We start from the raw sequence: 25,089 nt of genomic DNA, 5'->3' as shown, positions 1-25,089 counted from the left end.
TGTAAATTTTTTTCGGTGCTTCCAGAAGCGAGATACAGGCACCAACTTCATTTTTTCAAATGGGAAGGTGCGGTTTTTATTTCAGAAATAGATTCCTCTATTTTTTTAAAGAAAAATTTACATGAACGGTTTTTTTCTGTGAGCGATATTTTAGAAGTTATGAATGAAAACATGATTCTTATAAGAAATGCCAAAAAGATAATATTTTAACGGTTTTTTGATTAAATAAGAAGAAAAGTACTATTTTATTATAATTTTTACTCCTTATTAATATTACAGATCATGCTCGAAATGGCGTCCACCATTAGAGATGCATAGACATGCACTTTCCTGCCAATTGCCCCTTACTGCCAAAGAAATAGATTCGTCTTTAACCGAGTTACAGGCATCTATTATTCTCTGCTTTAGTTCATCTACAGATGCAATCCCGGCTTGATTCTGATGCACCTAGATTTAGAAATGCTTTTCGATAAGCAGAAATAAGGAAAGAAAGAAAAAAGTTATGAATAATCAACTTGTTTTTCAGGTATCCCCAAAGGAAATAGTCCATAGGTGTCAAATCCGATGAGAGAGGTGGCCACTGAATAGCCTCTGTGATGGATATAACACCATCAGGCATGTAAAGAGATATCTCGATAGGAAATTTGATGGGCTATCAAAAAGCATTTCTAAATCTAGGTGCATCAGAATCAAGCCGGGATTGCATCTGTAGATGAACTAAAGCAGAGAATAATAGATACCTGTAACTCGGTTAAAGACGAATCTATTTCTTTGGCAGTAAGGGACAATTGGCAGGAAAGAGCATGTCTATGCATCTCTAATGGTGGACGCCATTTCGAGCATGATCTGTAATATTATTGAGGACTAAAATTTATAATAAAATAGTACTTTTCTTCTTATTTAATAAAAAAACCGTTAAAATATTATCATTTTGACGTTTATTATAAGAATCATGTTTTCATTCATAACTTCTAAAATATCGCTCACAGAAAAAAACCGTTCATGTAAATTTTTCTTTAAAAAAATAGAGGAATCTATTTCTGAAATAAAAACCGCACCTTCCCATTTGAAAAAATGAAGTTGGTGCCTGTATCTCGCTTCTGGTAGCACCAAAAAAAATTTACAAAGTAAATTTGGATTCCTAACAAAAAACTAAGGGAACACGTATTTTTTAGTTTTTTTCTAGCTATCTTAGTTTCCGAGAAAAAGTCGTCATCCATATAGCAGGGACACCCTGTATATTGCTAGTCTTCTTTTTCTTGGCCTATTATCACTTGGTCATCGACAAACAGCAGGCTATGGAGTTGCAGATTATTCTAAATTGAAATGTTCATCGGTGTTTGTAATCGGTGCCTGAATCTTGATTCCACTTTTTTTTGCATGCAGAGTGACATGAATGTATGTATATTTCGAATAGAGTTGGACAACCTTGTAGCATACCTTTAACTGTGTAAAATTCTTTCGTCAGGACTAATCTTTCCTTAACTCTATATCTATTTTGATTGTAGATTACTTTTTATTTTTTCATGATGATCTATTCCAAATTCTTCCAAAAGCAGGGCACGAGGTAGACTGTCGAATGCTTTTTCAAGATTCACAAATTTTGAACGTTTGACAAGAATAGAATATATTTTCTTTTATTCAGTAAGTAAACCAGTTATAAGAAAAAGTAGCGTTCAATACTTAAAAAAACTATTTTTCATGAAATTACTTTCAGTCTAGTTATAATGTACCAGAAGCAACTCGATTTTTGAAAGAAAATAGGTTGCATATTATAACTCACTAGATGAAAAAGATAAACTACATTACTGAATGCAATTATGTAGATTACAAACCTGAATAAAACTGACGCCCTGTCGTTAGTGTGCATACTCGTCTGCGCCATGATTCCCTCGAGAACAGCTGTTTGCCTTATGTTGCCAATATGTACGGTTGTTTGGAAACCACGATGGATGGATGTTGAATGATATAAAACACAAACAGTGGCCTGTAAAAAATAGACAAATAGTTTACTAAGTTTAGCTAATAAAACTAGAACCAAAATGTGAGAAATTCTTAAAAAATATAATTTTTATATATATATATATATATATATATATATATATATATATATATAAAATTTAATATAAATTTTCTATATAAAGAAAAATAAATTAAGGAGCCTTAAAATCTGCGCGATGGTGCCCAGAACCTTTTTAATGCATTTCCAGCCTCCAGCAATCTTCTTCAATGGGCACTGAGCTTCTAAGATAAAAATTTTATATTTAATACAAACGTAGAAACTGTCAGGATTCTTCCTATTCTACTGTCATCCACAGGCGTGAGTCTAATTTTTCTGAGATGACAATTTCAATGGCTATCAATCGACGATACTTTTTTTTTTTTTTTTCATTTTAGGCGCATCAGCATCTAAGGTCATTTTTTTTCAGTGTACTGTCGGCCACAGCAAAGTGCTCTCTCGCTACAGACAACACTGTCCAACATCGGGTAGTGAACTGCAAGAAGCTTAGGAGCTTCCTAGGGGAAGAGAAAAATTTAAGGGTTAGCAGCTGGATTGGATACGCTAACCACCTGAGCTAATCGCTCCCTCCACTTACATCATTATTGCCTTTTTTTAGATACTATTACTTTCTTTATAAATCCAACTAAAATAGTTTAATAATTAACAAGACCTGGAAAAAGAGACATGAGATGGGTTTCTCTTCAGGTGATATTAGTACCATGCCACTTCTCAGCGATGGAAAAGGCGGATCCAGTGCTAACGATGCACTTTGCGTTGAATGAACCATCCGACAAGGTGCTTTATTTCTGTGCACTGAATTAACTTTCACCGGACTGAATGTTCCATCGTCAAATGGGCCTGGAGGGGAAAAAATAATAATCATCATTAAAAATAATTCGAAACGTCTTTTTTCTGTTTTTGTTTTACATTAATATTGCATTAAAAATCTGGTATAAGACATTCTCTTAATAAAATTCACGATTTGTTGACTTGTATGAACATGAATAACACACCTCAAGATTTCCCAAATGAAATTTCTTCAAAGAAATTAATCAAATAATAACTTTTGATATAAATAAGAAGTTTTCTTGGTTCGCTTTAGAATTTTCTTCGCTGTAGGAATTGAATCCAACATATTTAACCATCCTCATTATTATAAAACACAATAGTCGAATAATAAAACGAAATAATAGTGCTTCAAAGGAAAGGACACTCCTTAGTGACCCTTTAATCGAACTAGCCTGAGAATTTTTTACAATTTATTTAGTAATTTACGATCTATACATATATTTTTTAAATATATTAAAAGTTTTAGACTATCAAAAGAATGATTTGTGAACATCGTTCAAAGAAATCAGAAAATCTCAAAAAAGTAAAAAAAAAGTGCTTAAGTAAAGTGGAAGACTTCCGGTTCAGAGAATTAGATCGCTAAGTTGCAATCAGATCACCTGGTAGGGTTCAATCCAGGATATAAAGTTTCAGTTTCCGGCGAGTATTTGTTGATTACAGACTAAATATATCAAGGGAAAGAGAATCCAGAAAACCCCAAAAAATAAAAATCACTTGCCTACTAAAAGTTCTGTTCCCTCGGTGATAACTCCTTTAGTAAGGAGTCCTCCTACAACTGTACCAACGTCTGCTACACGAAATATTTCATCTATTTGAAATTCAGCGAATTCCTAAAATAAAAAGCAAAACAATAAATTAATATTAATTTAAAAAAAAAGAAAGTTTGAGACACACGCCTTCTGCCTATTCATCTCATGATGTGTTTGTTTGTGAAGATGGTAGGTTAGATTAGATTCTGGATCTTTGGACGGAAATGATTGTTGGTGGATGATTTGTAAGAGACTTCTGTGGTTTTTAGCGATGGATCGCGATGCCGAGTCTGTCCCCAGCTTGGTTAGAGTTTTGTTAGATGTAAATTTATAATCGAGTTCCCATTTAACGGCAGTTGTGATTTTATGTTACGAATTAAGAAGTGGCTGGCTAGTGAATTCTTTGATCTAATCCATCTTAGAAGCTCAACTGTTTTTCTTTATTTCGGGTTGTCACCAATCATCAGAGAATCATTAGACTTCATCAGGCTTATGTAGAGAATTCGATGATGAATCATGTGAAAATGGGAAAAAATAAAGGGCAGCACTCCCATCGAACAAACTAGACGATAATATTACTCAAAATGATTTCCTTTCAACATTTAAATTTATTTTAATGAGATACTCATCGCCATTACGCTGATTCGATAATAATTTATAATTCTCTACCGCGATTTAAGCAATAAAATTTTCTTCCCTTAATCCAATTCCTACCTGATCCAGTCTCTCCTTTTCTTTGGTTGAAATGCCCGGCGGAAGTACATGTAAAAACCTGATGAGTAGATCCAATCCTTCACCAGTGACGCTGGATACGCAGAATATTGGTACAATGTTCTCTCTCAGCTGATTTGAACTAGCAGTGATAACGTCATCTTCATTTCTTATTAATAGTGGAACCTTAAAAAAATAATAAAAGATTTGAAAGAATTAACATAAAACTTGATTAATTTTGTTGAAACAAAAAAAAAATCGATTCAAGCACTACAGAGTTTAATGAATAAGCAATTACCTTTCTTATACCCGGATTAGTGAGCATCTGTGTAATGTGATTAACAACATCTGAATGAGGACCAAGATCCGTTTTGGTGACTACGATGAACAGGGGCACTTCCAGAGCTGCTGAAATGGCGACATGTTCCCTAGTCATGCCGACTACTCCTGCTTGGCTGCTTACAACCAACATGGCGTGATGTGGACGATAGCCGCTCAATGCTTGCACTGGAATATAAGTAAATCTATAAAGAAGGGGGCCTGATCTTATCTTTCTTCCTCACGTTTTTATCCAAATGGAGATCTGAAAACACTTTACTGAATAGTTTTTTCCAGATTTTCAGCACCTGATCAGTAGTTGGACATTAAGCCCGCCTGAAAAAGGCGTTTCTTAACTTTTTTTAAAATATTCTAACCATCTGAACGTACAAATGATTCCGGAACAAATCTTTTATGTGAAATAAATTTACGGTTTGAAGAGAAACTAAGAAGAAGCTCATTGGGAATTAATTTTGCTGAGTATCTGCAACTTTCCTCCAAACAGAATTAGTTCTGGAACCAACTGTAAGTTTAAATGGCTGAAGATTGACTCAGAGAAGACAAAAATGTCCCATATAAGGAACAGGCCGAGAGGTGGTTTAATAGAATATGGAGACTTAAGGGAAGGATTTTGAACCCACCGGTAGTCAGGAATAACCACTCCCTTATATGTATGTATACCAATATATGTACAGTTTTTGTCCAGTTAATAACTGTAAGTGATTTCACTAAAGCTATTCTTTTCTATTCAAAATACCAGATGGTATTGTGCGAGATCAGAAAATAATTATATAACACGTCAAAAACAATTTATAATAAACACACCTGTCGTTCGAAGATACTTCCGATGTCCTGCAAGGTCCAAAAGTGAAATCAATTTAGTGCAGTGCATTTCTTCATTACATTCCATATCGAAACAATTCAATACTTTCCCCTACAGGAAAAAAAATGCATTAAATAGGATTTCGCTAATTTCATAGTTTATTAAATATTATTGGGAATAAAATATTCATATACCTGAGAATCAAAACCAAGTGTAGCATGAGATATTGAGCTAGTTCTACCAGACTGAACTTCGTGCAAATGTCGGAAAGTATTGAGTCTCGCCCTTCCTCGACCATTGTCCAGCTCACCTTGTGTAAGTACTCCAACAAGAGTGGATTTCCCGGCGTCTGCACTTCCCATCACAGCCACTCGTACTTCTATGGTATGCTGATCAGCGGGCACCTGTGAGACAACAAAAGCGTATAGATCATGGTGAGCTTAAATAAAGTATGCAAGAAACAAGAAAGTATCCAGCTGCTGCTAGCCCTTGGATTTCTCTTCCTAGAAGCTTCTAACAGCTCACTGTCCTTGTGACAGTGTTGTTTGTAATCAGAGAACACTGTTCCAGAGGCCGGCAGTGCACTGAAAAAAAGCTCCCGGCTCCAATAACCTTACATACTGACGCGCATGAAGTAAAAAAATAATAAGGAAGCAATAAAATATTTAATAATATTGAAATATCTATTAGGCAAATATGCGTTTAAAGAATAGATAAGACTTCTTCTTAGACCGTTCTCAAGACTCGTAGTTATCTTTAATTAAATTAGACCAACTAAGATGATACACTAAGGTTTCTTAAACTATTAGGAATGAGCTCAAAGAAGAATTCAACTTGAGTTTTCTTAGAAAAGTTTGTTTGGGTAGTTTTCTTTTTTTAATTATTTAAGGTGCATCATCATCTAAAGTTATTGAAACCCGGGGCTTTTTCCAGACAAAATTTCACCATCATTCCCAATTAAAACCTTTTCATCAGAATAGTTTACTTGAATGATCACACTTGCTATTAAATTCAATTTTTAGAAATAGTGAACCTTAAAAAGATTAGGATTCTTCAGTTAGTAGTTTTTAAAAAAAAGGACAATACAAAAAAATGAAATGATGATCTTTAAAGTATTTTTAAAAGCATTTGAAATTTGAATTTAATTTCTAGACGCTCACAATTCAGTTGCCACAAATAGCACTATGTGGAAGGTTATGCTAAAATTTTACGGACCATATTTTCTGTCTTTACTATATTTAAAATTAATTAGAACATTTAATTTTTGACGAAACATTAGTTTTTACTAATAATTTCAAAATATATTCTTTGATTTGACTGCATTTAAAATATAAAGAAGATTTATAATATATAATTGAATTAAAAATGTACATATATGATTATCGATATCTAATGCTCGATTATATACAGGCAGAAGACATCATACTGATCATCAGTTTTACGCAAACGGCATGGTCAGCTGAGAAACATGTGCTAGTGAAATGTTCAAAAAGTATTTTGGTGTTTTTTAAGGTAAATATGATTAGTTTTAAAAATAAATTCTCTTGAAATATGTAGATAATTTAACTAAGGTTAATCTCTGTTTATTGTCAGATAGAAAAAAAACTATATAGAATATTTATTACTTTAATTGCTTTAATATTACTGTTTCGGACTATTACTGTGTCTAATTAAAATTTATTAAATTAATTTTAAATAAATAACTTGTAACTATAGTTCAATACTTTCTTTAATTAAATTTCTTATTTGCTTAGCAGGTTAAGAATCTTAATTATTTTTTCTATTAACGTTTTCTTCACTCACCTTTCTTACAAGTACTTCAGTGACTTTTCTTCCCGTGGAAACTTGTCTTTCCCTTAGAATGGTTGTAGTTGCCCCTAATTCTGCAGCCATAAGTGATAATGTTTTCAGACTGGCATCCATTTCGTACGATGGGAGTCCTATTAATATTAATAGTAAATGAAAATAAAAAGATATCATTATGTTTGAATTCTTAAAGATTTGAATTCTTACTTAGCCAGTTCGTTGATGTAATTTCTAATAAGAGTTTAATCCTAGTAATTAATCAGATTATAACTTAATTTTAAAATTCAAAAGGGTTCTAAAGTTTAATAGGGCACAAAAGCTAGAAAAGTCTATGGAAGTACTTAGAAAACTGTTTAACCCCTTAACGTGCACGCTCGAGTTAACTCGAGCGCGCTAAATTGGCCAAACTGTGCACACTCGAGATAATTCGAGCGGCGTTGTACTTTATGCTGCTATAATTTTTCACACTCGAATATAATCGAGAATTGAAAATAATGTGAAAGCAAAGAAAAACAATCGTTTTATTGATATTTATCATTTACATGGGATTGCAAGCTATAACACTTACTTAATCGTATAAAATATAGAGTTTTTTTTCAAAAACACTGTGCATTAAGGGGTTAATCAAGAACTCAGCTATTCTTAAGTAAAATTGTAATCAAGTACTTTCCATATTCTCATGTATGAGTGCATTAAGTACTTCTGACAACAACAACGCCTTATCGTGGCTCCCATGCGACACAAATGCTTCTAGAGGATTCATAGATATGTCTCTAATCCTTGAACCTTTGGATACATATTAGTCCCAGTCAAGTTTCCTAAGCATGTTATGTTTACAGCATATTCAAAACAGCTTTTTAATATTCTTATATTTTTCTAAATGCAACGTTAGGTTGACTTGAGATTGCAACAAATTCTTTTTTTCATGATCAAACGAATCTGCTTGTTCATTGCAAATTAACGTAGAATTACAGGATATCATATTGGTCGCCTACTTATCTCCCTTGTCTCTCTCTCTCTCCCTTCTGGATAAATGAGAGGATTTTGATTTTTATCAGGAACCAGTGATTCGGGATCAGACCTTAAGAAATGGCTACCCAACCCAAAGCCTTAATAGGGATCATCAATATAGACACTGAGAAAAATACCTGCAAGCAATCCTGAATCTTCCACACCTATTTCATAAATAGCTTCTCCACCTCCTTCTCGTAATCTCCATTTTAGCTGCAAACAAAAAAATAAAATATTTAAATATAAATAATTGGAGCACTTCCATTTTTGTACAAATACTTTTTTCTTAGCCTTTGAAAAAAAGATAGCAGATTTTTTTCTCTTGAATATTTTAACGGAATGTACATCTCGTCAAGCCCTTTGGTCATTTTTCTAAAATAAAAATGTTTGAATACTTGGTTTATGCACGAGGTTAACTAAAAAAAATACCTGATATTTTGTTAACGTGTTATCTTGTCAATTAATATGGGAAAAGCCATTTTAATTAATCAATTATTATTATAATTATTATTTTTTGAGATTGTCAAGAAAACTAAAACAGCCCCAACTACATTCTTGAATTTTTTTTATTCACTCTATGAACTTGTAAGTAATTAAGGCCTATCACTTTATTTTAAACATTTTTCTATGAAAAATCTATTTTAGAAAGGATTTAAGGGACAGGTTTTCTTTTTAAGCAACTTTTCCAGTATATTGTAGGGTTTACCTACCTATCCATCACATTTTAATTCCGATATGTGAAAAAAAAAGTTGACAGGCAGTACGACTTTTTTTTACTTTCAAGAAATAATTAATTTTCTTCGCGAACGGTCTGGGTGAACAAATCTTGTAAAAATGAGGAAAGCTCAAAGTTGGTTTCGTTAATGTTCAATTCTGGTACTAAGGTTTCATCCAAAACACTATTTTTGCGTAGATATAAATTTTCAATACAGTTTGTTACAAATTGAACCTCTCACGCGAAATACTGTTGCGATTTGAAGATTCTTAATATTTAAGCTCTTTACTCTTATTTTGGAGGTTTAAACTTTTTTTTTTTTAGGAGCTTTTAGCGAGAATACCAGAACATCGCATTTTATTTTGTAGGTATTTTACATTAGTAGGTCCTCTCAACTCAAGCTGACTTCTCCATCTGTTCCAACCTTGAGCATCCGATGCTGTGGGACTATACCCAGCCATGGCCTCCCTATCTCCTTCCCAACTTGTCCCTTTAACCTTTTCTTTTATCCTTTAATCTCCCTGTCAGAAAACAGTCTTAGGTATTCGGTAATAAGTAGGTTGTCCAAACTATTTCATCAATAGCTCATTTCTAATGTCCACGTTCCTTACTTTACTTTTTCTGGATTTCCCTGCAGATCTTCTCCAGTTTTCGGAGGGCTAAAAGTCCCTTCCTCTTTCATGTTTATTTAGGGGACCAGCTTTCTGCTCTCTAAAATAACTAATACTTTCAAGAAGGGTATATAAGTAGCTTAGTGCTCATTGAAATATTCTTCTCTTTGAGCAATGTACTGGTGTACCTAATTACCTTTTTTTTTTTATCGCATAATATTTCCGTTTAATTTTACTGGTTTATTGTAATTATAGAAGAGGCAATAGACTTAGAATGCATGGTGATCACTTTTTGGGTTAACGTAAAATGGGTGAAGCATGGGTTTTTATTTATATGAAATAGATCGTCAAGAAGACCTTATCAGAAAGTGAAATGTCTGCTGCTGAATGGCTCTAATTAGTTGGAACTAATTGGATAATAATGATTTACAGAATGGTTTTAGGGGGCAACTATTAATTTTAATTATTAATTTTTCTATTCCTTTTAAATCTTTCAAGTAGTTTTGTATTATTTTATTTACATCATAATTCCAATTTCTTAAAATAAATAGATTTTTTATTTTGTACAGGCAGTGTAATTTAAAATTTTCATTCAGTTTTTGTTAAAAAAAAAATCTGTATCCCCAATCTTCTAAAAACCGATCAATCAAGTCAGACTTCATACTGTTATGTTTAATTTAAATATATATATATATATATATTAGCAATAAAGTATGTTTTCAATCAACCTATATCTGGTTAGGTGCCACCATTCGACCCGATATAAGCTTTCGGTAAAAATGAGCTTACAAAAAGTGACACAACTGTATCTGTTTAATAAATTATAATATATAATGTAGTTTTAATATTATAAATTTTATTTATTAAAACATTTCTCCGAAAAAAATTCAATATAGAGCACTTCTAGGCAACGGAGGTGGCCAAGGCACCATCTAACATAAAGAGCCATTTCAAATCAAGCAAATTAAACATAACTTGCAAGTAAAAAAAAAAAAAAAAGACAACAAAAAAATTATTGCTCATCATTTAAAAACAAGTTTTTTTTTGGTTTAACGTGTCTAAACAGGAAAAGAAAAAAACAAGGCTAAGTTATGCAATATAACATCACCAGGAACTGATACAAACTTTTTTTTTTCGTAAGTTTTATTTTGAATTTTTAAATTTTTGTAAAAAAAAAAAGAAAAAAAATAGAAATTGTATTTGTTAATTACCTGTGTAACTAGATGTTGAAATCTTGTCCGTGAAGGATTAAGTAATTTCAATTTATATTCAATATTTCCAAGCTGTGGTTCCGGCGGAAGTTGACCTTCATTTGGACAATTATCTAGCATATCATTTGAACATTTCGGCCCCATTGGTAGGCAATTATCATTTGGATCAAATAGGCCCAGTAATAGTGAATCCATTGTTGTAGCTAGGGTACAAAAATAAAATAAAATTTAAGTAGAAGTAATCAAAGAAAACATACTTAATAATTCCCTTAAATAGCACTAGGGAAGCAGAGCATTGTAACTGAATGTATTACCTTCATAAAAATAATAATAAAATAAATTCTCGAAAGAGGGGGAGATACGTTGAACAGCTGAGTGCAATTAATAAAAAAAATGAGATAACAGCAAACCCTCTACACAACTACAGCAAATATTATGATTACGTACACCTCACAATACGTTCAGCCATTTAAATTAGGTGAAAGTAAAAAAAAAAAAAGTCATAGAATGTAACCAACAAGCTGCTTGTAAACAGTCATTATTACAACTGGACTGACTTACAAATCTCCTGTTTGTGCCAACTCAGCCTCTCTCAAACTTCCAACTCTGCCCGTACCCGTGTACTTCTTGCGACATAAACCAGCTGAATAAAGCTTATAAATAAAGCAAGAATAAAAATAAAAGAGAATCTAGTTTCTTTTTTAAATGTCCTTCAAAAACAAAACAAAAAAAAAACCTTTATCTAAAAGAAAGGCTTGATTTTGGCATTTTACTTTTTGACACTTTTAAAAGACGATTTATGAATATATTATCAAAAATATAAAAACGACATGGTTTAGTTTATTTTTATTTTACAGTTAAAAATAAATCATAATGTTACTATTTTACCAATTGCAATTGTTAACTATCTTTCTAAATAGAAAAGTTTCTTTGATGAAACATTGAAATAATTGTGAAAAACTTTAGAAATTCCAATTTTTACAGCAATACAAATACAAATCACCGTATCCGAATTCTTTTTTTGTACTTTAGATGATAAGCCTAATTATATATAGGTGAACCCTCTATTTTAGAGAATAAATCCCTTCAGTTTTCCCCAAATATATGAACAAATAAATCAATTATATTATTTAAGAAATGCCAGCACTAAGAGAAGATGAAATTATAAAATTCTATTATAAAAAAAATTGAACTTAAGTTTAGATTAGACTCCGTGGTGAATGATCCTGGTGAATTATGCTACCGCAATAGAGGATTTGTAGTGGATACGCTCTAGCTGGAGCTAGTCTATGTGATTAGACTTAAAATTCAGGAGTGGATCTTCTGGGTAAAGCTTGAGGTTCGGGTTTTTCTTCACCAAAGTGCCGATTTTCTGCCATGCACCACGTCCTTCGCCCTGAACGGGAAATACTTCTTTATACGTTCAGTGCTGGTTCTTCTTTCTTTTTGTCAAAACTATACAGGCTTTTGATAGGCGATGTATGTGATTAAGAGCTCTACGATCACACGAACAGCACTACCGAAAACTTATACGAGGGATTAATCATGAACTTATCATCTACTTGCCTCTAGGTCTGAGGTTTTCATCCACCATTTCCTATAGAATATTTGGGCGTCCATGCTTGTTAGCTCTCTCTTCTGCGGCATTTGAATATGCCATAAATGGTCCAGTTTCTTTGGGGTTATCGTGGGAAAACCTCCCACATCATGCAATCAGCTGTTAGATAAACCTTTGCATGTTTAGTTTCCGATTTAAGTGAAAGTAACGAATACTGTGGTAGTATTACTGTTTTTGGCCTTGGTCTGGGCTATTTACTTGTACAAAGTAGTTTATAAATATCAGTAGTTACCGTTATTGGTGGCAATGGCGCAAGTGGTGCTGACTTCTAGCTAGATGGGATGGTATGGTAATTAAAAAAAGAAAAACACATATGTATGTATTTAAAACCTTGAAGAAGAAAGACAACTAGAATGGACTACGACTAGTTTAGAAGTTCAGGTTGGGTAGAAAGCAAAAAAAGCTAGAAACGAGGGACGAATCTAGAGGCTAGGTCTGATGGAAAGATGCCCCTCGATGCCTGATGTTGGAGAATTGAAAGAAACTGTAATTTGGACTGACACCTTTGGGTAAGATTACCTAAACTAAGTATTCGAAACTAAGCTTACCTAAATCTTTTAATGTGACATCAGAAGCTCAAAATGAATCGATAAATTCTTCTGGGAGTATTATATTTTATTTTTATCAAGAAGATTAAACTAGTAGTTTTTTTTGTTTAATTGTTAAGGTAAGCAGACCAACTACTGTCCATTAAATTATCAAATTTGAGGAAATAAAAGCAAAACCAAGAAAATACTTGTCAGACATCACGTAGACCCTTATCGTCATCACGAAAAATGTGCTCCTATTAATAATTTAATAACGATTTTTTTCTTTAAAAAATGAAATGCAATTATTTTTACAACCCTTATATAACTGTCCTACCGGGCATTTTAATTAAAATTGATTAATTAATAATATAAGGTATATTTCATGAGAAAATAGTTTAAACAAAAAAACATTATCAGCAAAAGCAAACAAAACAATATGTTTACCTATCAAACATGACAAAAATTGGCAATGTTTCTGTCAGGTCGCCAATTGTAGAATTTTTAACCTTTTGGCAAAGGTTTATTATTATCAGAGCTTTAAAATAAATTCTGCTTTCAAAAGAGTTATTTAAATTTTCAAATTATTTAATAATTTGAACATTATTCAATAAAGAAATCATTCAAAATACTAATATTAAAAAGATCGAAAAGACTTTTTCACAATAGATGATATACATGATCTTCTTCAATAAAAGTGTTAAAATTTTTAAGGAACTGTGAAGAAAACAATATTCTAACATTTAAAAGTCTTTTTTTTTTTATAATTTTTATGAATAATGGCTAATTTTTTGATCAATTTATGTAATATTCTCTAATAAATTGATGATTCGATCCATCACGATAATTGGTAGCGAAAATTATAATAGATATAATCGAAACGTCTTCGCAGAATACAATTCAATTTTTTATCTAATTTCTAACATTATCAACATTAGAAAAATCCTTATAAAGATACTAAAAGTACATCTATCCATCTATCTAAAGGTTGTAGCAACCCACAACCTTTTATCACTCGCAACATCCTTAATTCAATGTTTCTTAAGTCAGGCAATTGCCTTTAATAAATTTATTCCGAAACATGCATTTTCAAAAATGTTTACACAATCGAGTAAATGCCATAGAAATCAGTTTTATTTTACTAAAATAGAGGTTTTTATAGCCTTGCTCTGGAATTACTTCCATGTTTTTTTTTTGTTTTTATTTAACCAGGTGTTCTGTACTAACACAAAATAGATCGGCAGTAAAGGAACAAAGTACGCAGGCTAAAAAGCAAGCAACGCCTTTCAAGATATTCAGAAAGTTCCGAATTCAAAGAATATGGATGGGCGCTAATTTAGATCCAGTTTCGTCTCGCAAGGATTCTTCAGGAGAGGACTACCATCGGGGATAACCACTTCCTGTTCCAAACACACCATGCTTCCCTCTTCATGTCACCCAGAAAGGATACAACTAACTCCAACAACGGTTATAAAGTCGGCCAGGAAGTCAACTAGAAAAGAGTCAACTAAAAAAGGAAGATAACTAGGAAAAATCGTGCTTAAACCTGCTATTGCCGTGGAAACAATTTTTTTAGCTTTTCTTTTTCTCTCTGTAGTAAATTACATATTTCAAAAATCACGCCATATCTACCACCAAATATTGTTAGGCCAATGTACCGTGAGGCACCCGTTGCGGAACACTGCTCAAGTTAGCCAGTTAGCTGTTTTAAATTTCTTTCTTAAAAAATTTGAATTATTCTTGAAAATTAGTAGCCTAATTAAAAAGCTGTATTATTTAAGATGAATTATCTGAACAAAGGCACTTAAAATACACGTAGTAGTTAATAAATGGGCAGAATATTTCAGCGAGGAAACAGAATAAATAAATAAATAGGCAGAATAAACAGAACAATTCAGGAAAATACTTGGCTAATTCGAATTAATGAGTTAGTTTTAAATATATATACATATATGTGCTAATTAATGGCAGGTAACTATATGTAAAAGTGGATTAAACAATCGCTTTATCATTAATCAATGCTTTACTCAATGAGTAATCATTTAAAATATGGACGATAACATAAAGCATTGAAAGAAAAGTCAACAAAAGCATATTTCTTACGATTTGCCCCTAAAATAAAGCAAGGTTTATGCAATAGGGACAATCAAGAGATGTGACAAGGTTTTCGGCGAAATGTCAACTGGAATTACCAATCTATTGAATACTGTACATTTTTTACCAGAAGATTTTTTTCAAACAGTTATCGTAAAAGAATTAAATCGTAATTTTGTTTAAAATTGCTTTTCAGATTGAAGAAGTAGAATAACTTTTATTTGAAATATTTGCCCAGTTCTACGGAGGGCATCCATCAAAGAAACGTTTACAGTATTACACCATTTGTGTAATAATCAGTATGAATTAAATACAAATTACAAGTTACCAAAAATCGCTTAGCCAGAAGTGTGAATCTTAAACGATTTTTTGTTTTCTTAAAACCGTCTATTCAGGAAATTCTTTTCGAAGCACAATTTACAGAAAGTTCTAGGTCGATTAGGTTCATTTAAAAGTCCTTAAAATTAAAATAAACCCACTCTGATTCTAACATTTATTAAAAATTCTAAGTTTTTTTTTTGTACAGACATCACTGATTTAAGAAAAAAAGTGCCACAGGTTTTAAGATAAACAATAAAGGCAACAGTAAAGTATTTCCGCTCAAACCCGAGTATTTTTTCGACACAAATTTAAATTATAAAATTGAAATAAAAGTTAGTAGCGATTTTTGTGTATATATATATATATTATTTATATAATATATATATAAAGCATATTAAGAAAAATAAAATATATATTAATAAAATTATTTATTATAATTTCAACAATTTAAAAGATAAAAACAAGGTAAAATAAAAAATTTAAAAAGCTAATGCACTACCGTAATACGCCGGAAATAATTTATATATGATTATATAATATAAATAAAACTATAATAAGCATTATAACAAACTTACATTTTTTGTCCACATTATGAAACATTACGTGAGATTACGATGATAAGGTGAATCATTTAATATGATTTACAAATAACTGAAGATTGTTAAGCTTTCAATAAATTTTCTATTCTTGTATCTACTTGTATTTCAATTAATAATGATTTTCCCATTAGAATTACGAAAAAATCACAATAAATATCAAGTGAAATTTAAATGTTTTCTTTACTCGCAGTTTTTTGGAGGAAACAAGTAAAAATTACAGAACTATAGTTACTGAGGTGTATTTAGATATTGAAACATTGTTTTACTTTAAATTTTGAACATTTATGTATGAAGTCATTTGAAAGGATTTCGAAAAAAAGTAGAATTATGTAGCTACTTTTCAATTAACTATCTTTTTTTATATTCTTCACTTCCGCAAAGACTAATATTCCATTTACCTTTTTTTTTATGTGGTTATTTCACAAAGCCGGGATTCTGTTGCTAGTCACAAATCAGTGAGTTTTTTTTCTTAAAAAATAAAATAATGAACACACACTAACACTTCAGGGCGCCATGTTTATAAACTATGTATTTGGAGAGGGGAAACCGAAAAATGTCACAACAAAAACTTACTTATTAGACACAGATGACCTGCCTAATAATGAAGGTTATGGCTTGGTTAGAAAACTAGAATAGAGCAGGTTTTAATACCTTTGCCGCAGTTATGAAATTAAAAACTAAGATGATGTATAATTTTTTATACAAAATAGTTTATATTTAGACAATTTTTTTACAATGATGGAAAAAATATATGAGTAAAATTTTGAATTACTGGAAGTACCTCTTTCTTGAAATAAGTCACTAAGGTTTGAATAAGTATCGTTGGTAAGTAAATAATTTTATCCTTAAAAATGTTGTATATAAATTTGTTAACTTTTTGCAGCGTTAAGCCGTAAATAAATGAGAAAAGTCAGACTTACAACCTTGAATATAACCTATTGAACGTGAGTTTTAAATGGAAGGTTATAAACAGTAAATGGGTTAGAAACTTAACATAAATTAAAGTACGTTCTTATTAAATTCAGTAATTGAAGAAAGCAAATGCTTTCATTGCTAACAAAGTTCGGAAGGAGTAAGTTCAATTAAAGCACAAAAAATCCAAGAAGTTAAGTTTTTTATAGTATTAATTATATTTATATTCCTCTTTTCATTTCTATAGTAAGATTTAACACGTTTTTACGCACAATGAATAGTTGTGCGGTGGAAAATCCGCTAAAGAGGATATCAGAAAGTGTATCAGATGTTGAAGCGAAAAAAAGTCGAACTGAATACCAAAGAATAAAAAGAAGGAAATATGCATCACTGATCTGTTATTCAGGGACTGGATATTTAGGTCTGCAAAGGTTAGTAAATTATAGTTTTTGATGTAACTCTAGTACTTTCTGAAGTTTTCAATATTCTATTGCGCTACAGAAAAATTAAAAATGATTCTGTTCTCCCGCCTTACAGAAAGGGGGTATTGACCAACAGTAGAAGGGTATTGTAACTGTGTACTCCATAATTTTGGGAAAAGCTACTGAGTTCTAATTTCAATAGTTTCTGTTCTCCGAATTCCCGTTGCCATCGAAAGACACACGGAAAGACATTCTTTACTACGATTTTCTACATGATCAAGCGTTGATTTTCACTAAATGTTCATTGTGACCTCAGTTCAGTTCATAACAGTAAAAAACATTTTGAGGATAACTTCCCTGAACCCATTAAAAACTTTAGAATGTGCCTTTCCTTTAATAACCTTACTTCCTTGCTACTGAGCTTTCTTCTAACAAAACTAGTCAATTCATCATTTCTAATAAATTAGTACTCTTGCACAAACTACATGGTTTCATATCAAAGTCTCACCTGAAACCATTCCGTATTCCTTCAATGGTGCAACAGGTGCATACAGTGCCCATGACCTTCTCAGCAACTATACTGTCTGGTTCTGTCAAAGACACTTAGTTTTAGTTCTTTCAAATCTTGCTGCTCACTGTCCTTCTATCTTGTCTTAAGGCTACCTCTTTTTCTCTTCCCGTCAGCAGAAGTTAGATTCATTTTCTTAGCGCTCCTATTCTTAGAAGGTGCTCCAGCCATTTAAATCGTTGCAGCCTTGTGTAAGATCTTAATACCCGCGAGTGCATCTTTTATTTTCTTTGTAGCCACCACCACAGTATTCTCTTTTACAGGCCTAAAATATACCTCAAGCAAATTAGCTGACGTTTTTCTTATATACCTCAAGCAAATTAGCTGACGTTTTTCCTTATAGAATAGAATAGAATAGAAAAGAAATTTATTATTCTGGGACAATTGTCCCCTAAGAATAAATACAGGTACAAATAGAGGCCTTAATAGTTTGGCCTGTGATTATAGAGAAATTAAATAAATAAATAAATATTTACAAAAGTGAAAATGAAAGTAAAAATAAAATAATAAAACAGCAGAAATTAAGGAAATGAATTAAAACAATTAGAATTTCGGAGGAAGCTGAATAGAAAGGAGATAACTGAATAGACGGGATTTAAAGATGGATAGGGTAGGAGCATGGCGGACAGATGAAGGCAAGGAGTTCCATAGAGAGGTAGCACGTATGAGGAAGGACTTGTCAAAGGATGAGGTACGGTGAGAGGGAATATAAAGATCAGATGAGCGAGATCTAGTGTTACGGGAATGGATGGAGGATTTAAACTTAAGGAGTTGAAAAATATAGGAAGGCCTTTGAGACTGGATGACTTGAAAAAGGAAAGAAGCCAAAAAATATTGGCGGCGATAGACAGGAAAAAGCCACTTCAACTCATCGTAGCAGTGCGAAATGCGAGAGTCTCTGGAAATGCTGAAAATAAATCTTATGAAGCAGTTCATGAGGCGCTTAAGCTTAGCTTCAATATCACCAGATAGACCGCCATACACTAAACAACCATAGTCGAAATGGGGGAATATAAGAGAGGAAACTAGGAGTTGCCGGGTCTTAATTGGAAAAAGGTGACGGGAACTATTAAACTGCTTAAGGATATGGATGGAACGGCGAGAGATTTGGGAAACATGGTTTTTCCAGGATAGGTTTTGATCGAAAGTGATACCAAGGTTTTTCACAGAGGGACAATATTTTATACGTAGGTAAGTGACTCCTTAAGATCTTGGTAAGCGCAAAATAGGCTCGACTTTACACCAAAATTCTTTGTTTTATTCCTCATCTCCATCCACCATTTTGCAGAATACAGAACTGATATTAGAAGCTTTTAACTGCTTCAAAGGTGTAATTACCACAGTGTTGCTAGTGATTAATTTTAATTCTTCTTTTAAGCACTTAGATTTACAATTTTTATTCATCAACATTTAGATCCATCCTTATTATTATTTATTCTATTCTTATTTTAAAATTTATTTAGAAATCCTGGCCGAAAGACCATAGAGGAAGACTTGTTGAACGCTATGCTGAAAGCAGGAGCAATCACTGAAGAAGCATACAATCAGCCGAAAGTTATAGAATTCCAGCGGGCAGCCAGAACTGACAAAGGCGTATCCGCAGTGAGGCAGATATTATCTCTCAAATTACGTATGGTATTTTTGTTTTGAAGACATTAATATTTTAATATTTTACAAGTTTACTCATTTATGTATTAAACTTTTCTTTTTTTTCATTCCTTATTGAAGTTAAATTTATTCCTTCCAATGATTAGCAATGGAAATTTCTCTGGAGGACATCAATTCCCATTTACCGGAACAAATTCGTATGGTGGCTGTGAAACGTGCAACTAAAGGTTTTAATTGTAAAGGTCATTGTGATGCCAGAACATATTCCTATATGATGCCGTCATTTGCTCTCGCGCCGAAAGAGTGTTTACCAGAAGAAAGTTATCGAATAACTGACGATGTATTCGATAAAACCAATGAATTATTGCAAACATTTGTTGGCACTCATAATTATCACAATTTCACATCAAGAAAGTGAGTAAAAGGCCTAGTTGTTGATGCGCCAAATAAAAGTCTTGTGAATATTCACGATTGATTTTTTTTTTAATCATTTCTGCACTTGTAAAAATTTTACTTTTGTTTTTTTACAGGAAGCCTTTGGATCCCAGTGCCCAGAGGTATATTATTAGTTTTATTTGTGAACGCCCAGTTTTGACGGAAGGGATGGAATTTGTAGTTTTAAAAGTTAAAGGTGATCATTGTTATACAGATCTTTATATTCAATTAAGGAAATGATAAACGTGTAAAGTTAGTTAAAGTAATAAAAGTTGTTTTCTTTTTTGTTTCTTAGGGCAAAGTTTTATGTTACATCAGATACGTAAAATGGTAGGGTTAGTCATAGCTATTATGCGAGGAGTAACTGCGAAAGAGACTGTTACAAAAGCTTGGGGTGAAGAGAAATTGGATCTTCCTGTAGCTCCCGGAGTTGGATTAGTCCTGGAAGAGGTTATTGTATTATTGGAGAGAGGGGGAGTTGTTTTTGTTGAACAACATTAACAATCAATATGGTTTTTTTTTCATTTTTAGGTTCATTACGATCGTTACAATGAAAGATACAGCAAAGATGGTTTCCACGATGCTATTGAGTGGTCAGCTGTTAAAGAACAGCTGGAAGAATTTAAAACTAAATATATTTTATCCAGTATTGTGCAAACTGAAAAAGATGAAAAATCGTATCCTTTTCTGGTCATTATTTGTTAAAATAGCTTTTTAAATTTTCAAGATAATTTATTAAACAAAAGAGAATATTTTTATTTGATGAAGTGCGTGGTTTTTATTAGTCTTCTTTTTCTTGACCGACTTTTTAACTAACTAACTGTTGATGAAGGATGATATATTCCCTTTGGGACCTTGATGAAGGAGGGAGTATTGGCTTTTAGGGAGTGGTTATCCTCAACTGCTGGCTACCCGCTCTTCCAAAGGACTTCCTGGGAGAGAAAACTTCATTGAGTATTAGCATTCATCTAGTTCCTTTTAATTTGGGAGAATTATCTTTAGAATATCTTAGAGGTCAATAAAGGGCAAGAGTATTTTAGCACAAAGAGTAGTGATCTCTGTCAGAATTCCACACCGACAAATATCTGCGTTAGATTTTAAAAATATGTCTTTTTTTAAAAAAAATACATATTTGTAATAAAAAGGAAAATTTTGTAGATGCCAAACAGAATGTAATATAGAATTTGATGTAAAGCATTGTTGTACCCTTTTTGTAAAGTGTCATTTTAATGATCTAATATATCAATCTACAGTCTATATAGTATTATAATGGTACTTCTTAAAGAAGCGAGACCTTCCCCTATTATTCGAATTACCAGCGTAAATGTTTCGAAGTTATAGATAAACACAATCAGCTTATTAAGAAAATCTTTGATGCCGTTTTTTTTAGAAATTTGTCAAACTATAAAAAATTAATCGAAAGACGAGGATTCAAATTTTTTTTTTACAAAGCAATGCGGTGGCACTTAAACGTCACTACAAATTTGAACTATCTGTTATTTCTGATTTTTTTAAGCTAGGCTGAGCATTCACATCCCGGTAGACATAACAATTTGTTAAATAATAATTATTATTACAATTTTTTAATAAGACTTTCTTAACTTCACTTTTAATCAGTATGTTATTATGGTTGGAAAATTTACCTCTACATAGTTTCGACGTGAGAAACGGAAGTAGGAATTTGGTGGAAGACGAGGAAGAAGAGGATGATTGTGCTGAAGAAGACAGAAATGAATCATCAAAATTAAAAGTCGAAAATGACGTTAAAAGTAAAGATGAATAATAATAATAAAAGTTGTACAAAACTTTATTATTTAAATATTTTAATGAAGAATAAAATGTTTCTATGTGTTTTTTTAATTTGTGATTTTCATTGGTTCTTAATCCTATCATTCCATAGCATTGAATAAATATGAGTTCTATTATATTTCATTTAATTTTGTACGATGTGATCATTTATGAATTAAAGATGCATATTTATTCTATTGAATCACTTATTTATGAATGCATTTTGTACATCAGAAATAATTAGAAAAAGTTAAAAATCTACATACATCCTTGACTTAAAACTATTACCTTTATTATAATGATGAGCTGTCGATTCATGCTTCTTCATTTCGACATTTAACTTTAAGGCCGCCTCAATTTTATTAATTCACTGATCTTTATCTGCTTTAAGTATAAATTGTAATTAAACTTGGGACTTTCTGTGAAAGGTAATGTAGATAATTAATATATTTCAATGTATAATTTTACATTGAGTTCCACTATTTTTATAACAACAAAAAATGTGTTCAGAGAAGCTTAATATCCAATCAGAAATTCTGATCGATATATTTTTTTTCAAATTATTTGTATTGTAGAATAAATGAAAAAATATAAACGGGAGAAAACACAAATAACTAAAACACATAAAACATAATAATAATTAACTAACTACTCATAAGGGTTTGAATAAACACAAATTAACCAAAATATAGTTTATTCACATAATTCATAAGGCATAACATTCATAAAGCATAACTTCCATAAAGAGTGACCAAACTCAACTCTACTCCACTAAGGAATGTCTCCAACTACCTGCAACACACTAGCTACCCCTAACGGTCAGCCCTTCTCTTACACCCTCAACAGGGTTGCCAAATATCCAACATTCCAATACAAATTTACTACAACTCGGCCAATCCTGACCCGTGATCGCCCTCGATCACACGAGTGATAAATTACAATTTAATAAAAAGTTTCAACTAATCCTACGAATAAACATAACTGAACATAAAACAAGCTAATACATAAACAGAATTAATCTAAATAAATCATAATTAAAACAACCTAAAACTATCATAACAATATTACAAAAATATCATAAACTAACAAATATAACTCCCCTTCTTTCTTTCCTAAGATTAAAATGTATGCAATACAGTTAGCTATATAATGATTAATTTTGTCCTGTAATTTCAGTAACCAATAGGACCTTAAAACAAACTCGGCACCTTTATTAACACCTAAATGACCAACATAATCATGAAACATTTTGATATTTTGGTTTTCCAACTTTTTTGAAACTACAAATACAATTTTCCCCTTTTTCTTTCTAAACACCAACCCACCATTACATAATTCAAATCTTTTATGCACTTTATTCTCTAAATATTCACTAATTTCACAATTTCTCTTATCACTGTCCTGAGATTCCCTAATCACTTTAATATCTACTTTGAAATCAACAGCGGGTTCACTAGGTTTCTCGATAGGTTTCACATAATTTACAGTAAGCTCAGGGTTTACAATTTCTTCTTCACCGTAATCAATTAGCATTAACTCACAACTATCATTAAGTGCTACCTCACGTAATATATCGTCTTCACTTACACGATCTTCCTTAATCAAAGATATTGCTGCCCCGGGCAAGGCTTCTACTTCTCCACTAGTAGTAGCGCCTTCTCTGAGGATGTCTGCTGTGGATGGAGGTAGAACAGATTTCTCAACTAAAGATGGTGTGCTCTGCTTCTGACGTTGGCAATCCCTTTGAATGTGTCCCATTTTGCCGCACTGAAAACAGCTTCCCTTCTCACGTCTGGGTTTTGGACATTCAGCCACTAAATGCCCCTCCTCATAACAATTAAAACATTTCCTGGTTTCTACTTTCAAATCCGAATCAAACTTATTAAATCGGAAACAACTTTCCTTGACACTGTCTTCGCTAGAAAATTCCTCAACCAGTGCTTCCTTCAATGCACTATAACTGGTTAAACCCCGTTCACCACTAACAAAAAGTTTTGCCAGTCCCTTCAGTGACTTCTTTGCAAAGACCCATTTTTCCAGCTCTTGCCACCTCATCACTTGCGCTAATTCTTCAAAATCAGTTAACCACAAGTTAATGGTGTAGTTATCCTCTCCTGTAAACGGTCGCAGACTTTCTTCAATATCTCTAGAGGAAAACTGATATGGTCGACATTGCTGAACGTATTTTGAACTTGTAGAATTTCCACTTACTTCCTCAAAGTATTCATCTTCTTCTTCGTCTAGTTGTTCTTCATTTGTTGCCTCAAATAATAAACTAATATCATTTAGGAACTTACACAACTCAGACGCCACATCCTGTCTACAGCTTAACTGAATACCTAATAGGTTTGCGACACTTTTTAATTCCCACAATGAAAATGTGTCTTTTAACTCTTCTACTTTAATACACAAGTCCACATCATTTAACTTGAAACCTTCAAATTCCTTTAACTTTTTTCTGCTTAGACGCCCTTCATCTAACCCAAAAATAATTTCATAAAATCTTTTTGCCTCCTTTACCGGAGCAAACATAATTGCGGATTCAATCCTCTTGTTATCACTTAACTTCATTTTGTTCACACAAGTTGACTGTTCTTTAACAAATTAACCGAACTTTAACTCACTTTACCAGTTCTTGACTATTTTTTCACCGTTCTTGACCCCACTTTAACAGTCCTTTACCCCACACCTGAAGTTGTAAAATAAAAGATAAAAATATAAAATGCGGGAGAGAAACACACAAAAACTAAGGCACATAAAACATAATAATAATTAACTAACTACTCATAAGGGTTTGAATAAACACAAATTAACCAAAATATAGTTTATTCACATAATTCATAAGGCATAACATTCATAAAGCATAACTTCCATAAAGAGTGACCAAACTCAACTCTACTCCACTAAGGAATGTCTCCAACTACCTGCAACACACTAGCTACCCCTAACGGTCAGCCCTTCTCTTACACCCTCAACAGGGTTGCCAAATATCCAACATTCCAATACAAATTTACTACAGTATTAATATATTTTTCAGGGTGTGATGTTACGGCGCATAAGTGATGGTATTGCATGAGTATAAAATGTTGAAACAACAGTTTCGAGTGAAGTTTTAAGGAAAACTTATTTAAAACATAATCATTTTTATTGAAAAAAAAACTATATGTAATTTAAAATAAATACATGATAATTAATGCCCTTATATTTTCGTTATAACCGTTAAAGTTAACTTGTTAGTAACGCATAAATAAATATAACTTCCAAGTTTTTATATGTAAGTACTTTCTCTAGTTTTTTACTTGGTATTGGAATTCGTTTTTATTTCTTGCAAATTCTTGACTTCTATCTGTTCAAAAACAAATTTACTTTGCGAACCCACTTTTTATCTAAA

The 25,089-nt window shown here is 32.0% G+C and overlaps 2 protein-coding genes across 8 annotated transcripts in view; one reads left to right on the top strand and one right to left on the bottom strand.

The window, feature by feature from the left end:
- Positions 1-25,089, bottom strand: part of LOC141460730 (GTP-binding protein 2) — a 32,679-nt gene that overhangs the window by 6,589 nt on the left and 1,001 nt on the right. For 2 of the 6 annotated variants that reach the window (XM_074140996.1, XM_074140997.1), the window contains 11 exons: positions 21,987-22,117; positions 10,807-11,009; positions 8,407-8,482; positions 7,256-7,392; positions 5,647-5,856; positions 5,455-5,563; positions 4,610-4,818; positions 4,315-4,497; positions 3,570-3,681; positions 2,673-2,860; positions 1,836-1,987 (listed from right to left, as the gene is read on the bottom strand). In XM_074140996.1, coding sequence (XP_073997097.1) covers positions 1,836-1,987; positions 2,673-2,860; positions 3,570-3,681; positions 4,315-4,497; positions 4,610-4,818; positions 5,455-5,563; positions 5,647-5,856; positions 7,256-7,392; positions 8,407-8,482; positions 10,807-11,009; positions 21,987-22,026 — 1,619 coding nt within the window. In that variant the 5' untranslated portion in view covers positions 22,027-22,117. Of the gene's footprint in view, positions 1-1,835; positions 1,988-2,672; positions 2,861-3,569; positions 3,682-4,314; positions 4,498-4,609; positions 4,819-5,454; positions 5,564-5,646; positions 5,857-7,255; positions 7,393-8,406; positions 8,483-10,806; positions 11,010-11,120; positions 11,259-15,941; positions 16,516-17,807; positions 17,833-21,986; positions 22,118-25,089 lie in introns of those variants that run through there. The other 4 variants (XM_074140999.1, XM_074141000.1, XM_074140998.1 and 1 more) reach the window with 4 other exon arrangements.
- On the top strand, positions 16,576-24,900 carry Pus1 (Pseudouridine synthase 1). 2 transcript variants are annotated; one of them, XM_074141014.1, is made up of 10 exons: positions 16,576-16,771; positions 16,849-17,037; positions 17,125-17,308; positions 19,331-19,497; positions 19,622-19,889; positions 20,006-20,106; positions 20,206-20,360; positions 20,442-20,587; positions 21,528-21,679; positions 24,736-24,900. In XM_074141014.1, the coding sequence occupies exons 2-10, from the start codon at positions 17,007-17,009 to the stop codon at positions 24,759-24,761; spliced, it is 1,230 nt and encodes a 409-aa protein (XP_073997115.1). In that variant the 5' UTR covers positions 16,576-16,771; positions 16,849-17,006; the 3' UTR covers positions 24,762-24,900. The 2 variants fall into 2 exon arrangements, with proteins under 2 accessions (XP_073997115.1, XP_073997117.1); XM_074141016.1 differs by lacking the exons at positions 16,576-16,771; positions 24,736-24,900 and having other exon boundaries at positions 16,871-17,037; positions 20,743-21,621.

Source organism: Rhodnius prolixus, unplaced genomic scaffold (assembly GCF_049639745.1).
Source record: "Rhodnius prolixus isolate KJV_2025 unplaced genomic scaffold, Rpr scaffold_6, whole genome shotgun sequence".
Lineage (NCBI taxonomy): Eukaryota > Metazoa > Arthropoda > Insecta > Hemiptera > Reduviidae > Rhodnius > Rhodnius prolixus.
Note: the sequence above shows the minus strand (reverse complement) of the source record. Positions and strands in the feature narration are given on the sequence as shown.